Raw genomic sequence first — 17,201 nt, 5'->3', positions numbered from 1 at the left:
AGCTGCTAGAAGTGCTGGTAGCCCTCAACTGTTCTTTATTATTTGTAACTTATTTTTTATTGAGTATATAATAGAATATATAGTGGGGTTTTTTTGTCTTAGTTTGTTTTAACTTTTATGAGTGTAAATTGTTGCCTGCTTACTTTTTCTTATATGTATTGGATAGACGGGATATACATTTGATAAATAACAAGAAAGTAGTAATCAGTTCTGTGTGCCTTCGCTTTTTATCTAGTACAGAAATCACCCTTCTTAGGCCTTTAGGAAGCAATATGCAAAGCCCCCTCCCCGCAACCACCTTTCTCCCAATTATAGAGCAAGAGCTAGATCAAATACCACCTCTCGCAGTTCACTTAGTTGTTAGCAGTCCAAGTCATATATAACTTTGATCCCCTGTTTTCATTTTTTTTCCATTCTACCTCTTCTGTACACCGTAAGCTTAGCCATATAATCTATATTCTCAATTCCGCACAACAGTGGTATTTTCAAGGCCAGCACATTTCCTCCACACCTCTGTGATTTCTGGTCAGGCAGCTGCTATAGCATTTCTAAGCACCACTTCAACACATATTTGCAGCTCATCTAGTAGCAGTTTCGATAGACCACGTTGGGATCCAGGTTCACCTCTGCTTTCATAATGTCCTTAACTTCTCCAACCAACTTCCAGTAGTGTCTCACACTCTGTCACATATTCAGAAAAGTGTCCTGTTCAGTTTTGCAAGTTGTTAATAAATACTTTATTCCATGAATAGTGTGAAATTTACACCATCTCTATATGTATTTTTGTCAACCATCTGCGGACTTTTGCCAGGTTTTCCTTCCATGAATACTGAACAGATGTTATTTTATCTTTCAGTTATATCACCTCCGGCCTTCCTTCTTTCTTCCGGTATATCTGAAAAAAAAAAAATCGAATGACCTCGCTTTACATCCTGTTCCATTTTTTTCTTCTGCTTGTGTTTTTGTTATCCTGATTTCTTTCTTCATCTCTCTCAAATTTATGCAATATTCTTTTTTTGTGTTTCTCTTTTTGTGATCTTCTGTATTTTGTTTTATTTTTACAAATTTACTTCACAAAAAGACTAGAATGTTTTATATCAATAACTTGTATCAAAATATGTTCAATCACATGTAAAAAAAACTGAAAAACGTGTGCACAGATCACAACTACTAAACAAGTGGTGGCTTATATATTCATCATCACAATGGAAAAACCTTCTTATCTGTTTTTATGGTTGCTGTCACTTAGGGGCTCATGTTCTCAAAGCACTTAAACTCAAGTTCCATAGGTTACTGTCCAGCTTAGTTTCGAAGGAGAAGGGCAGTCATCTTCCAGACACAAATCGGGAAGATGGCGTGGCCTTCTCCTAAGGCGGCTAAATCGGTATAATCGAAAGCTGATTTTGACCGGCTTCAACTGCTTTCCGTCCCAGGGCTGGCCAAAGTTCAAGGGGGCGTGTCGGCAGTGTACCAAAGGCGGGACGGGGTGTGGTTAAGAGATGGCTGTCCTCGGCCGATAATGGAAAAAAGAAGGCCGGCCCTGACGAGCATTTGGCCGATTTGACTTGGTCCCTTTTTGTTCACGACCAAGCCTTGAAAAGGTGCCCGAACTGACCAGATGACCACCAGAGGGAATCGGGGATCACCTCCCCTTACTCCCCCAGTGGTCACCAACCCCCTCCCACCCAAAAACAAAATTAAAAAACATTTTTTTCCAGCTTCTATGCCAGCCTCAAATGTTATACCCAGCTCCATCACAGCAGCATGCAGGTCCCTGGAGCAGTTTTTAGTGGGTACTACAGTGCACTTCAGGCAGGCGGACCCAGGCCCATTCCCCCCCCCCCCCACCTGTTACACTTGTGGTGGTAAATGGGAGCCCTCCAAAACCCATCTGAAACCCACTGTACCCACATCTAGGTGCCCCCTGTTACCCTTTAAGTGCTATGGTAGTGTTGTACAGTTGTGGGTAGTGGGTTTTGGGGGCTCAGCACACAAGGTTAGGGAGTTATGCACCTGGGATCAATTTGTGAAGTCCACTGCAGTGCCCCCTAGGGTGCTTGGTTGGTGTCCTGGCATGTGAGGGGGACCAGTGCACTACAAATGCTGACTCCTCCCACGACCAAATGGCTTGGATTTGGACGGTTTTGAGATGGCCGCCATTAGTTTCCATTATCGGCGAAAACCAATGGCGGCCATCTCTAAGGGTGGCCCAAATGTTGAGATTTGGCCGGCCCCGACTGTATTATCGAAACGAAAGATGGCCGCCCATCTTGTTTTGATAATACTGTCGGGTACGCCGCTTTACAGGGCCGTCATTAGAGATGGGTGTCCTTATAGATGGGCGCCCGGCGTTCGATTATGCCCCTCCATGCAACTTTGTAAGTCAAAGTGCTTTGAAAATACTCCTCTTAGTATATCAAAAAATGCTTTCATAGAAGTCAACATTTTTTTGTGAAGAGTAATAATGACTGATTATTCTCTTTCTCCATCGTAGCACAGTGCACCTTATCTTGGCTTGTTCAGAGAAGTTCAAAACACCAAGTTGTTTCTAAAACTAATAAACTAAAACAAATGTATTATATCAGTTTGATATACTAATATATCCAAATATTCACAAAAACATATCAAAGACTTAGTCTTTCTCTTATCCCGTTCCTTTTATCTTGCTGCACTATATGCCTGGAATAGACTTCCTGAGCTGGTACGTCAAGCTCCATCTCTGGCCGTCTTCAAATCTAAACTAATAGTCCACCTTTTTGATGCTTTTTTAACTCCTAACCCTTATTCACTTGTTCAGAACCCTTATTTTATTATCCTCACTTCAATATTCCCTTATCTCTTATTTGTCCTGTTTGTCTGTCCTAATTAGATTGTAAGCTCTGTCGAGCAGGGACTGTCTCTTCATGTTCAAGTGTACAGCGCTGCGTACATCCAGTAGCACTTTAGAAATGATAAGTAGTAGTAGCAGTAGAAGGTTTTCAAAAATAATTTTTTAATGACATTTGAGGGCTTTACAGTTTTATCACAAATGTATTAACAGCAAAGTTTTGCTTTTAGGACTAGGGGAATGTTATCTCATGATGGCAAGAAATGCCCTCACAGATTACCTGGATGGAAAAGCTGTGGACCACATAGAACAAGCAATTGAGTTCTTTACAAGGTTGGTATTAACATGACTTCATTGTTCAGCTCCTTCAGGTTTCTCTGTCTTTCAGTAAAATTAAAAATCTGAAGGTTTCCACATAAAGGTCTACAGTCTTGGATGTAGGATACAAAGATTTTTGCTTTCAGGAAATTACAGGGGAAAAGTGTAATTTCTTCCTATTTGAGTTATTTTTGTAATATTTCTAGGCTTTTAAAAATTTGAAATACAAGATTGTTAAAAGTCACCTTAGAGGATTATTTTAAAAGCTGTTTATATGGTATAAACAGAAGTTTCAAGTTCAGAAATAGCTTTTCAAAATTGCCCGAACTGTATGCAGGTAAAAGCGTGCACATACCTGAATTGTGCAGAGGAATTTTCAGAGTTGGGTAAGGTTAACATTTACATACATACTTTGTAAAATATGAGGAATAGAATATGCTGGTATATTTATGCATACTAATAACAAGTGTGTATGTAGTTTTTATGGGATAAGTTTAAAAAAAAAAGGAAAATACGTGCATAGCTTACTGGTTGAGATCTGGTAGTCTGAGGACAAGCAAGATATCAAGTCCTTTCTGATGAGTAATGTCACCAACAGATCCTGACCTGGGAAAGTGGTTTCAGCTTAGATGTATCCAGAAGCTTTTGAGAAGGCTACTGCACATATGTGTCACTTCTCGCCTTTTGCTGTTGCACAGGAACTGTTTCAGTCTTTATCTTTCTTCAGATCCAGTCAGATGCATCATCAAAGCTCCCCTTCAAAACCCGATTTTTTTCTGATTTTAATTTGAGTTAAACTTTGTTCTTCGAGTCCTGTCGCTGCTGTTCAGTTCCCAGTGTACTAGTAGTGCTTTAAATGGGTTATCGACTAGGTAAATATTTTACAATGACGTCATTTGATTTAGCTGAGACTGACTTCTTTGGTAATGTGTCCCTGGGAAAAAAACCCCCAGTGTCTTTAAGGAGGACACCTAGAGTGGCAAGAGTATATCCATAATGGATGTACATAACTGGTCCTTTGAAGTGTCTAGAGCCCAACCATGACTCCTCTCATAATTTGGGTTCACAGATGTCAGAGAGGTCATCTGGGTCAAGAAAAACAACTTAACACAAATATGTGAGAGGAATTTAGTAAAACAGCTTTCTGAGCAGACCAGCTTCCTGGAGGGCAATAGAAGGGAACAAGGCATATGGGCTCCAACAATGCAGGATCACTTCATTTGCAGGCAATAATCTTGAGATCAGAAGAGTTCAGTTGGGTCAGTAGTTCTACTTTGAAGAAGGCCTTATAAATGATGGCGATTCCACCCCCTCTCTGTTTTAGCTCTAGTTTGATGAAGGATCCTGTAATTCGTATGATATAAAGCATTGAGTAAAGGATTCTCTGTTGAATGAAGCCATGTTTCAGAGACTAGCAACAACCCAAATTGTTGTCCACCAACCAATCTCTAATAACATCAGATTTATTGACCACTGACCTAGCATTCGCATACCCAATTGAAATAGGGAAGTAATAGGTGGAGACCGAACTAATTGAAGGTAAAGTGATTAAATGGTGTCTGGAGAAGGGAGGTTCCTTGCCTCGCATGAGCACGAGAGAAGCTTGACCGGAATAAGATTATACCGGTAGGGACTGAGCATTTAATATTACGAGAGAACATAATAGGGTTTGAACATGGAACCTCCAGCACGAGGGCAGAGTAACAGCGCAGAAATCAATAAGCAGAGCCAAGGAACAAAGTTCACTTGACTCAGCATGGTAAAGTCACATTTACAGATTGTGCAGGGCAGATAAAGGACAGTGGAGCTCCCCTACTCCGAGAAGCCACGCCCAACACCGCCAGAAGTTCCGCACTAAGTTACATGACTCTTTGGCACGCCCCCTCAGTGCAGCGCCTGAGGCATGACACCTCAGAGCAAGGTCTCCCTATATTATTAAGTGCTGACATCAGCGCTAGCAATCCGATTCAAATGACAACAGTCTATGCTGACAGGAAAGAAGCTTGTCCAGGCAGTAAGTACTCACAGTTGATAAGTGCCATGTGTCTCTGAGCTGAACTAGACACCTTGGCGCAAGGTCTCCCTATGTTGTTAGAAAGTGCTGATGGCAGCGCTAGCAGTGTGATTCAAATGACAGTCTGTATGCTGTTTGTTATCCGTTTCCTTTCTAGATAATGTAATACAAAGTTTTCCGGATTCCTTGTATGTATATACAAATCCAGAAAAGCTATAGTTGCTCAATTACATGTCATTATAAATTGCAAACTGAGATCCAATATATTAAACCAATTTACAAATTCCTTCAAATAATGTACCAAATCTTACCAAAGATATCATCCCAATATCTTTTCCATAGCTGTACATATTTTATAATAAGATAAATGATATACAAACAGTTCTTGAAACTCGTCATGAATTTGTGTAAAAAAACTCTCCTTCAAATGAAAAATTACTCTTGTACCATATGTGCCAGTTGAATCAGAAGGTTTGTAGATGCTCCACAGGGTTGTTCTTGTTGGTTCAGTAACTTCTCCAATATTCGAAGTGTTCCCTCGGGCATTATGTGGCGTATGTTTAAGAGGCTTTTGGAAACAAATTTGAGTTAAGACTGTTGACTTTATGAATGTCTAAAGTAGAGATTTTGCATTACCTTTTCTCTTCCTCATAATGTGCTGGTGTCTAATTTGTTAACTTTATTTTAGGGCTGTGCAACACAGACCTGATGTGTCTTGTCTCTGGAAGCTACTGGGAGATGCGTGTACCTGCTTATATAATGTCTCGCCATCCAAAGTGCATATTCATGTGTTGGGCATTCTCGTTGGCCAAAATATAAACAAACAGATGCTGAAAAAGTATGAGCTCCTCAGATTGGGAGGAAGGTATAAGTGGTGTTCTTTCCTATTGTTTTTCTTACCTGTGTACCAGATATTTTTCAGAAACAAAACAAATGAAATATTTATTTGAATGATGGTTAAATATTATTAGCCAAAGGATTTGCAACAGAATTTGTCAAATCAGAATTGCAGTGAACAAGTTACTGCATGTAATTCAAACTGAATAAGTATATTCAGACTATATATTTGGCCACACATATTACTAGATGTATCCCAGACACAGCTCGAGCCTGTTTTGTGTGCCCCTCTGCCAGCTTGGTTTTCAGCATTGCTTGAGAATGTGCATTAGCGAGATTTGCATAGAAACGATGCACTATATTCATTGCAAATATCCTGAAAACCTAGGGTCTGTGAGGCATAGAGCAGCAGGCTAAGAACCAAGGAAGCCAGGGTTCGAATCCCACTGTTACTCCTTGTGACTGGGTAAGTCACTTAACCCTCTGTTACATGAGGTGCAAACTTAGATTGTAAGCTTTCTGGGGATAGGGAAATACCTACTGTAACTGAATGCAACTTGCTTCCAACTACTGAAAAGTCTTGAACTAAATCTAAAAAAATAAGGTTAGGGACCCACTGATTTTAAATAAAGGCATACTCATCAGTTATACAAGCTGTCAGTGTAATTTCTTAACAGATCCTGCAGTAATAACTTTCTTTTCCCAGTTAATTCAACCCATACTTTTCTTGGGGAGCACACACAGTAACTCAAAGGAAGTCTCTCGATTTGCACTGTAAATTGGTTTTCCCAACCTTTTGAAGCCCAATACACACCTACACTAGCAAAAGTATTGGGTGGCATATCAGTATCCATGAAGCAGGCAGAGACATAGGGAGGAGTCATATCAGCAAGTGTTGGGAATAAGAAAGGCTGAAAGGACTTGGAGAAGCATCTCAGAGGTTTGTGTACTATGTGCTAGACAAAGTGGGGCATGATAATCTTTGCCTTACATTCTGCCTGTTAGCTATATTATAGAGTACAACATCTAGGAAGGAGAGGCATGCTTGATTATACATGTCTTCAGAAAGATACTTTTGCATATTTTAGTTGCTGCTGGTGTCTCCTGTTGCTACAAGATGCTGAGAACACAGCCCAGGTGCTGGTCTGGAATGAAACATCATACAGTATTGAGTTTTCTGTGACATACCTGATAAGGTCTGAAGGCACACCAGATCCATTAAATAGTTCTTAAACATAATGTTTATGTGGACCATCAGACAGTAGGTAACGAGAATCAGCACAAGGCTTTTATAGTCACACCTCTTTTGTCATCAGTCCTTTTTATCTTGTGTATCTTTCAATTATTATTTTAATTAGTTTCTTACAATCAAAATCAAAGTATTTATCTCTGAGGGCCAACCAATATTTCATTCAGCCATTCACTTATTTGATATGTGTCAGCATTCGTTGTCTAGGTATGGTCCCGGGTCCAGTTCACAGAGGCAGTGGGTTCCCAAAGAATACACGATCCACATGGGTTTGGATATATATAGAAAGTATATTGTATGTACATATATAGGCTCACAGCACTTAGTACAGGTAAATATTATAATGCTGAATCTGTGTGTGTGGGTTTAGATGGGAATCAATGAGAGAAAGGTAAGAATGGGGGGGGGGGGGGGGTGCAGGGAAAGAGAGAAGCCTTGATGTGGGGCTGAAGATGTGTGTGTGCAGAGAAAGAGCCTAAGAAAGCAGAGCCATGTGCTCTGAGAGAGAAAGCATTGGAGTAGGGCTGAAGGAGAAAGGGGGGCCAGTGCCAGGGGCTCTGGTGGCTGAAGATGTGTGTGTGTGTAGAGAAAGAAAGAAAGAAAGAAAGAAAGAAGAGCCCCCCAGAGCCATGTGCTTCTCCTTTATATACCTCAGAAACAAAAAGGGATCAAATAACTTCCTTTCTTCCCAGCCTTTGTTTGTCAGCTCTTTCCTTTACAAACTCCAGTTTAGTTTCCTGATGCAAGGAAGGTGGGGGGGGGGGTGCAGGGAAAGAGAGAAGCCTTGATGTGGGGCTGAAGATGTGTGTGTGCAGAGAAAGAGCCTAAGAAAGCAGAGCCATGTGCTCTGAGAGAGAAAGCATTGGAGTAGGGCTGAAGGAGAAAGGGGGGCCAGTGCCAGGGGCTCTGGTGGCTGAAGATGTGTGTGTGTGTAGAGAAAGAAAGAAAGAAAGAAAGAAAGAAAGAAGAGCCCCCCAGAGCCATGTGCTTCTCCTTTATATACCTCAGAAACAAAAAGGGATCAAATAACTTCCTTTCTTCCCAGCCTTTGTTTGTCAGCTCTTTCCTTTACAAACTCCAGTTTAGTTTCCTGATGCAAGGAAGGTGACCATTTTCACAGGTTCTACTCTTTGAAGTCCCCAGTTTTGTAGCCTCTCTGTCTGTCTTTCATTGTTCTCACAGAGAGCCCTGCTCCCAGATGCCCAGAGAGGACACAGGTATGCTAATCAGGGGTAATTTGAGAAACAAAAGGGCTAGCAAGCAGCTGGGCTGCATTTGGGCCATTTGCCATCCTCAGAGCTTCCTGAGGGAGGGGGGAGTTATCAGAAGCTGGTATTTCAAGCTAGTTTCATATTAATTTAAGTATGTCCATCACTCCTGACATGTATGTCCAGCAATCCTGACAATATGCAGTTCAGAAGACAGTTCCATTTAAACAACAGTATGTGTATAGCTCCGACAAAGTACTATGTTTAGCGGTAGCTGCATCAGGGAAATATTCTTCTTTTCCATGAAATCCCAAGGCTTCTTGCAGATGCTCTTCTACACCATAAACTCATTGGGGCTTGGAAATGGGACTTTATAAAGTTGCTTTCCACATTAAATTTGCTACCGCATAAGTAAAGTCCTGTATTAGCAGTAACTACAAATTTTACTGCAGTTTAGAGAAAGGGGTACCATAGTGTCTATGTGACCACAGTTTATCATCCATATACGTAGTTTGGTCCAAGTGTGTTTTGTAGTGCTTTTGATGTGGTGTTAAGACAACCACAGACCAGTAGTTCATTCATTATAACTGTGTTTTTGATAGGTGTTATGGCCGAGCGTTAAAACTGCAGTCATCAGCTAATTTGTGGTGTGACCTGGGGATAAACTACTATCGTCAAGCACAACATCTGACAGCAACAAATAGTAGCATGAGTGAATCCAGTGAGTTGTTGGAAAAGTCTTTACAGGTACAGCCCTCCTTTTATTCCAGAAATACAGATTAAATAAATGTCTGGTATTTTACTTTCTTTTATCATGAAGTATCTTATTTTCAGCAAATCTAGAATATATTTTTTAAACTTTTTATTAAATTTTTCAAATTAACAAAGGAAATTAAGAAACAATCATTGGGAAATGAAAAAGTGTATAAATAATTGCATGAGCTTACTTCAAACCCAATGAGCAGCAATAAAATTACATAGGAGACCAACCCTCCACTAAATCTGGTAGCTTTGTGGATTTTGATACTTCTTATTGGGCTAACAAAGTATTGCAGAATGAGCAATTTGAAAGCACATTTGCTCCTCTTCAGACATTTTTTTCAGCAACGTAAACTAGTAAATTGTAAAGTTAAATCTTATGAGATGAAATTAATAATAATAGAGGATATATCATATTTTTATTTGTAGTGTCTTAAGAAGTCTGTAATGCTGGACAGTAGAAACTATTTGTACTGGAATGCACTCGGTGTAGTTGCCTGTAGCAGTGGTAAGTCTCCAACAGTATACTGAAATGCAGTTACTCGCTGTCAGTCATGTATGTTTATCCAGATTTTTCCACTACCTTCCCCTTTGAGATAATCCATACTTGTGTTGTATCTAGAAAGATTAATTTCTAACCATAGTAGTCTGTGTGCCTAGAATTTTCAAGGAAAACACAAACCTAAGAGATTAAGGGCCCTGTTTACTAAGCTGCGCTATAGGTGCGCTAGTGTTTTAGTGCGCGCTAACACTAGAGACACCGATAGGAATATATGGGTGTGTCCAGCATTTAGCTTGTGCTAAAAATGCTAGCACACCTTAGTGAACAGGGCCCTGAGACAAGTTAAATAGCTTTTTATCTTTAAGGTACCTATAGTGATAGTAAGAACTAAAGCTTCTATGCTTCAAATCCTCAAAACTTTTAAGAAACTGATGATTAGAATGACAGGCACTAAAGATTCTGAAGGTATTAGTGAATGTGTAGATAGGGGTGAGCTAGTTGATATAGTGTATCTGGATTTTCAGAAAGCATCTGACCAATGTCCTTCATGGGACTCCTCAGGAATTTATTTATTTTAAAATCATGGAATAGGAAGCAGTGCCCTGTTGTGGTTTGGAAGCTGGTTAAAAGACAAGGAACAGACTTGGGTTAAATGATCAATTTTTCTCAGTGGAGAAAGGAAATAGTGGAGTGTCCCAGGGATCTGTAGTGGGACCAGTGCTGCTTATGTTTATAATCTGGAAAAGTAAGCGATGAGCAAAGTGATAAAATTTGCTGATTGACACAACTATTTAAAATAGTTAAGTAATGAGATTATTTTGAGGAACTCAAGAAGACCTTGTAAGGCTGGAGGATTGGGCATTTTAGATGGTAGCTGAAATTTAATATAGAAAAATGCAAAATGATGCATATAGGGGAAAATAATCCAGCGCTGATCTTATGTAGTTCAAGGAGTTGAGGCCCATATTATTTTTCAGAAACAAAATAATGAAATGAAATATTTAATCATCATTCAAATAAATATTATTAGCCGAAAGTTTTACAACCAAATTTGTCAATTCAGAGTTGCAGTGAACAAGTTTTTGCATGTAATTCAAACTGGATATGTATATTCAGACTATATATTTGGCCACACCTATTACTAGATATATCTCCGACATAGATGCTTTACATTGGTGGTCCTTAGCCTGTTTTGTGTGACTGTATGCCAGCTTGGTTTTCAGCATTTCTTGAGAATGTGTGTTAGAGAGATTTCACTATATTCATTGCAAATATCCTGAAAACCTAACTGAGGCTCAATAAAAGTCATTGTGGGCAATACATTGAAATTCCTGACTCAGTGTGCAACGGGGGTCAAAAAACAAACAGAATGTTAGTAATTAGGAAAGGGATGGAAAATAACAGAGCATGTTGCATTGTCTCTGTATTGCTCCATGATATGAGCACACCTTAAGCACTGTGTGCAGTTCTTTTTGCCTATGTTAGAAAGAATATAGGTGGAACTCGAAAACGTTTAGAGAAGGACCACAAAAATGATAAAGGGTTGAATTCTTCAGCCTGGAGAAGACATAGCTGAGTGGAGACATGGTAGAGGTCTATAAAGTCATGATTACTCAAGGAGAAAAATAGATCTATGCTGTATCAGGTTTGTGTTTGATATTCCACCTTTCTTGGGATCAAAACAAGGCAGTTTACAATAACAAAATATAGGAAAAGAATGCCCCAGCTCTCCTTAGCCAGTCTCACTGGGTTCTCTCCCCTCCCCCTGTCACCCTCAGTCTTTTTTTTTTTTAGACAGTTCTTCCCCACCAGCCTCCCTCCATTAACCCACCGTCATCTTTAAGATCAGCCACCCTCCCAGCCTATCCTCAATACCCAGGAAACCAGTTAAACTCTTTCTTGCCACCCAGCAATCCTGTTAGCCTCCGCCTCCCTTCAGAGCCATGCTCATCTTTGCCCTTTTGTCTTTGGCCACTGCCAGAGCAGGAATGTTCTCCTCCCTGCACTTCACATCTCTATGAAACTCTTAATCTCATGGTAGAAGAACTCACATTGGTCTTGCAAGACTTGACAGTAGTGCAAGTGTTCTTGCACCACGTGGCTAAAACTCACACAGAGCCTTGCAGTGTAAGGAAAAGGAAGTTCATGCTCTGGTAGTGTTTGTGACTGTGACCATAGGGAAAAAAATGGGCTCAAAAATTCTAGGCGCCAGAAACAGATTTTTAGTCACCGTGGAGGGGCATAATCGAATTCGAATGGGGTGCCCAAGTTTTCCTGAGGACGTCCCCATGAAGGGACGAGGGAAATCCGTATTATCGAAACAAGATGGGCAGCCATCTTTTGTTTCGATAATATGGTCGGGGATACCCAAATCTCAACATTTAGGTCGACCTTAGAGATGGTCATCCTTTAGAGATGGTCATCCCCGATTTTCAGCGCTAATGGAAACCAAGGACACCCATCTCAGAAACGACCAAATCCAAGCCCTTTGGTTGTGGGAGGAGCCAGCATTCGTAGTGCACTGGTCCCCCTGACATGCTAGGACACCAACCGGGCACCCTAGGGGGCACTGCAGTGGACTTCAGAAAAAGCTCCCAGATGCATAGCTCCCTTACCTTGAGTGGTGAGCCCTCCTAACCGCCCCCCAACTCCCCCCCCCCCCAAACCCCCCCCCCCCCCACTACCATAGCCCTTAGGAATGAAGGGGGCACCTAGATGTGGGTACAGTGGGTTTTGGAGGGCTCACATTTACCACCACAAGTATAACAGGTATGGGGATGGGCCTGGGTGAAATGCACGGCAGTACCCACTAAAACTGCTCCAGGGACCTGCATACTGCTGTCATTGAGCTGGGTATGATATTTGAGGCTGGAAAAAATATAATTTTTTTTTTAGGGTGGGAGGGGGTTAGTGACCACTGGGGGGAGTAAGGGGAGGTCATCCCCGATTCCCTCCGGTGGTCATCTGGTCATTTAGGGCACATTTTTGTGGCTTAGTCATAAAAAGAAAAGGCCCAAGTAAAGTCGGCCAAGTGTTCGTCAGGGATGCCCTTCTTTTTTCCATTATCGGCCGAGGACGCCCATGTGTTAAGCACGCCCCAGTCCCACCTTCGCTATGCTTCCGACATGCCCCTGTGAACTTTGGTCGTTCTCGCGACGGAAAGCAGTTGAGGACGCCCAAAATCGGCTTTCGATTATGCCGATTTGGGCGACCCTGGGAGAAGGACGTCTAGCTCCCGATTTGTGTCGAAAGATGGGCGCCATTCTCTTTCGAAAATAAGCCTGATAGTGACCTAGTGCCTGGGATTTGTCGAGCTCTGGTTTGGAATTTTATACACACCAATCAGTTGAAAGCCAACTGTAAACAGTGTTCACTAGTCCAAAAGTTGTCTCTAAACCAGATGCTTTCCATTTTACTAAATGCATGGATAAACGGCGATGAGGGAATGAATGAAAAGCATTTAATATTAATTTATTTAATTTGAATGCTTTTACTGAAATATCTCAACATAGCAAACGTTAAATATTAAAATTCAAACCCAAATAAGTAGTATAGAACACATGAATTGAAAAAAAATCTAATTTCTGAAATACTCATCCTTGTATACATCATAAATCACCTGGCCTGAGATTTTTGACAGGACAAGCTAAATAAAATAAATGAAATAAAATTACACAGTTATACATTCATAACAAACTAGTTAAAGGTATGAAAGTATAATAGCTACATTTCAGGAAATTATGCACCAGTAAATTCAGAATTATATTAAAGTAAAATTATATTAAAGTAAAATGTAAAAAGTTGGGAATAAAAGGATATATTTGCTTTGGGGGAATTGCATTAACCTGCCCTGTATAAGATTTAAGGACGTGCTTAGAACATAAAGACCAGATATTTACTTTTAAAATGTTTATTTACAATGCAGGTAATTCAATAATGTTGAAAAAACAGTTTTTTAGGGATTTTACACAAGGGAAATTTGCCACAAGATAAATATTGTTAGAAAGCCTGAATTATTAATTAGGTTGGCTTAATAGTAACTCACTTTGATGGATGCTGCTGGTTGGAGTGGTGAAGGAGGTCCTTGCTGGAATAGAAGTCTTTTTGTTGCAGAGTTGTTGCTGGCGTCTGGAGAAAGTCTTTTCTTGGATGTGTGTGAAGTCCAGCAAGGCCCAGGGATTCAGGTAATGTCCAGAGAGGTGCAGATCGTCCAGCAGACAGGGTCCAGAGAGAAGAAAGGAAGAAGCATTGCCGACTGAGAATGTTCCAGTGTTTTATAATTTCTTGTTGAGCCAATTGGCTGAGGTCAGATGGAGTGTATTGATCCAATGAAAACTCAGGGATAGCTGAAAACTAGTTCCATCTAGTTTTGAGATGGAGCATGGTGGGTGGTCACATGTTTATTGACATCATAAGAGTACCTGGCTGACTATCTGCTGTATTACACACACAAATTTGATAGGATTAAAAGAGTCATTGTCTGAGAGTAGATGGGTTTTCTTTTGTCAGATTAAGTGGGTCATGGTCTGGGAGTTTCGCTGTCTTTTGTTAACTCTAGTCTCTGATTGCTGTCAATACGTAGAGTTTGTTCTTTGGAGATATGGTGATTGTATCCACCCAGCCAGTTCTATTGTTATAAGCTATCAATGGTCTTCAGGGGAATGGTGAAGGTCAGACCTCTTTTTCTGATACTACTCAAGTTGCCTTAGCAATAGCAAAACATTTTATATCAATATACATGTATTTTCCAGCAAAATCAATAATTCTGAAAAGTCTTCATATCATGCTATAAAAGAGCAGTACTTGATTGCAAGCAGATGCAGGTACTTTGCAAAAATTATGAGGCTACATTTGTAGTGAATACCTTAATGTAATGTGTTTGAGTGGGTGAGTGACCAATGGACGTGTTTTGAGTGTATGGAGTGTGTATGTGAGAGCACAGGTCAGAGTTACCAGTGGTTTTCAACCCAGTACTCTGGGACTACGTGGCCTGTCGGATTTTCAGGATATCCATAATGAATATGCATGAGATGGATTTGCATGCACTGGCTTCTTGGCATGCAAATCTCTCATGCATATTCATTGTGAATATCCTGAAAACCTGACTGGCCTTTTGGTCCTTGAGGACTGAGTTGAAAACCACTGATCTAAACTGTTCAGTAAAACAGGCCAGTTAATTTGGGCTGAAGCTGTGGGCATGTTCACTGTTAACATGTGCTGGGGAGAAAATGGGGTGATTATGTGGCCAGGACCTTAATACAGAAACCATCTATTACTGGTCTGAGAATCCTCATATTAATCTCTGAGCAAGAGCCAGCCTGAGTGTAAAGCTCCTAACTTGCAGTACATGCTCCATATTAACAACTTGATTTTGTAATCTCCAGGAATCGGAAATTATGCACTTGCTCAGCATGCTTTTATTAAGTCAGTTCAGTGTGAACAAAATGTGAGTAGATATTTTTCTGTTTTCAGTGAGCATTTACTTATTTATTTTTAAGTCACAAAATGGCCTTACTTAATTTTTTTTTGTTTTTCTTTTTAAATTCATTTCAGAATGTTGTAGGTTGGACTAATCTAGGAGTATTGTACCTGGCAAATGGAAACATTGAGGTAAATCCTACTATTTATTTTCTTGGGGGAGGGGGGGAGAAACATTTTATTGTATGCTTTTATGATAAATATATGTATATAAAGTTTTGGGGTTTTCATGTTTAGAAAAAGTGAATATATGGTTAGAAAACTGCATTTAAGGGTTTTTTTTATATGACATGTACATTAACATTTGAAATTTAGTATTAATGTTTTTAGAGTGAGTAAAATTAAAGCACTGCATATATATGTAACTTAAGTTGATACGTATTTTTTTTGCATGAACACAGCTTACACCAGTGTCAGTGCATCACGCAGTATTGGATGTTTCATTTTTTCATCACTGAGTCATTTGATTTTGCAGTGGCTTTATGATGTCCAGTGCCTGTGAAAATAAACCCCCTCTCCCAACCCCTCCCAATATCTTTCTTTACATCTGGGGGCAAACAACAGTTTTAAGGGACCCAATCACAACTATCTGTGCACACTTCAGGTGTCCTAGGAAGATGTTCTCTCTTCTACTGCTACGGATGTGCTTTTGGCATTGGCAGGATTCAGTGAGAAGCTGGATGGGAAGATCAGGAAATGCTGCATTGCTATTAAGCAAACATTGCTGCATTGGCGCCAGCTGAATCCATATTGGTTGCATTTCCCTTCTCATCAATTTATTTATTTATTTATTACATTTGTATCCCACATTTTCCCGCATAGCAGTAGGCTCAATGTGGCTTACATGTTCCGGAGAGGAGAGTACCAACTCTGGGAATATATACAGAGTGGAAAATAGAATAACAGTAGGTGCAAGGAAGCTGATAAGGTTCCGGAAAAGAGAAAACAACTCTGGGATGAATATTTAGTAGCATATAGAGAGAAGTAATTCCATTGAGGCTGATAAGTCTCCAGGGATGGGACTACAGCTTCTAGTGAGCAATACAGAGTAGGATAAAGGGTAGAAGTACACTTAATTATAACTGGAGTGGTAAAATTCATACAGTTTGAAGTAATAGGATTATGTGGAAGGGGTATTGTTCATTTGTTAGATCGAAAGATGTGATGCATTGTTCATGAATTAGTTTGGGTCTGCTGGGTAGACTTTCCGGAAGAGGTGAGTCTTGAGGTCTTTTCGAGATTTTAGATGGGTGTTCACAGTTCTAATGTTTCTAGGTAAAGCGTTCCAGAGCTGGGTACAAATGTAGGAAAAGCTGGATGCATATGTTGATTTCTATTTTAGTCCTTTACAGTTTGGGTAATGCAGATTTAGAAACATTCTTGATGATTCGATGATGTTTCTAGTTGGTAAGTCGATAAGTTCGGTCATGTAGGCTGGTGCCAGACCATTGATTATTTTGTGGATCAGAGTGCAAATTTTGAAGGCTATTCGTTCCTTGATTGGTAGCCAGTGCAGTATTTCGTGTAGGGGTTTAGCACTTTTGAATCTTGTCTTTCCAATAATGAGTCTAGCTGCCGTGTTCTGTGCGGTCCGGAGTTTCCTTAAGATCTGTTCTTTGCATCCCGCATATACGGCGTTACAGTAGTCAACATGTGATAGTACCATTGTTTGAATTATGTTACAGAAAGTTTCCCTTGGGAAGAATTGTTTGATCTGTTTGAGTTTCCACATTGCATGGAACATTTTCTTCATGGTGGCAGAGGCTTTGCTCTCCAGGCTTAGGTTGGTGTCAATAGTAATTCCAAGGATCTTCAGTTTGTCCGATATTGGGAGAGTATGTTCCGGGGTTTTTATGGATGAAGGGAGGTTTGTTTTGTGGTGAGAATAAGGCAGTGAGTTTTTTCCTTGTTGAGTTTGAGTTTGAATGCCGATGCCCAGGCATCCATTAAGCTTAAACTAGTCTTTATTGCAACAGTGATTTCTGTTGGATTAGAGTTGAACTGTATGT

The 17,201-nt window shown here is 40.2% G+C and overlaps 1 protein-coding gene across 3 annotated transcripts in view; it reads left to right on the top strand.

The window, feature by feature from the left end:
* TTC37 (tetratricopeptide repeat domain 37) overlaps positions 1–17,201 on the top strand; it is a 234,110-nt gene that overhangs the window by 84,326 nt on the left and 132,583 nt on the right. For all 3 annotated transcript variants that reach the window (XM_030193398.1, XM_030193400.1, XM_030193399.1), the window contains exons 18-23: positions 3,058–3,160; positions 5,848–6,024; positions 9,056–9,200; positions 9,642–9,720; positions 15,099–15,160; positions 15,268–15,324. In XM_030193398.1, the coding sequence (XP_030049258.1) occupies positions 3,058–3,160; positions 5,848–6,024; positions 9,056–9,200; positions 9,642–9,720; positions 15,099–15,160; positions 15,268–15,324 (623 nt within the window). The remainder of the gene's footprint in view (positions 1–3,057; positions 3,161–5,847; positions 6,025–9,055; positions 9,201–9,641; positions 9,721–15,098; positions 15,161–15,267; positions 15,325–17,201) is intronic.

This window comes from Microcaecilia unicolor, chromosome 2 (genome assembly GCF_901765095.1).
Source record: "Microcaecilia unicolor chromosome 2, aMicUni1.1, whole genome shotgun sequence".
Lineage (NCBI taxonomy): Eukaryota > Metazoa > Chordata > Amphibia > Gymnophiona > Siphonopidae > Microcaecilia > Microcaecilia unicolor.
Note: the sequence above shows the minus strand (reverse complement) of the source record. Positions and strands in the feature narration are given on the sequence as shown.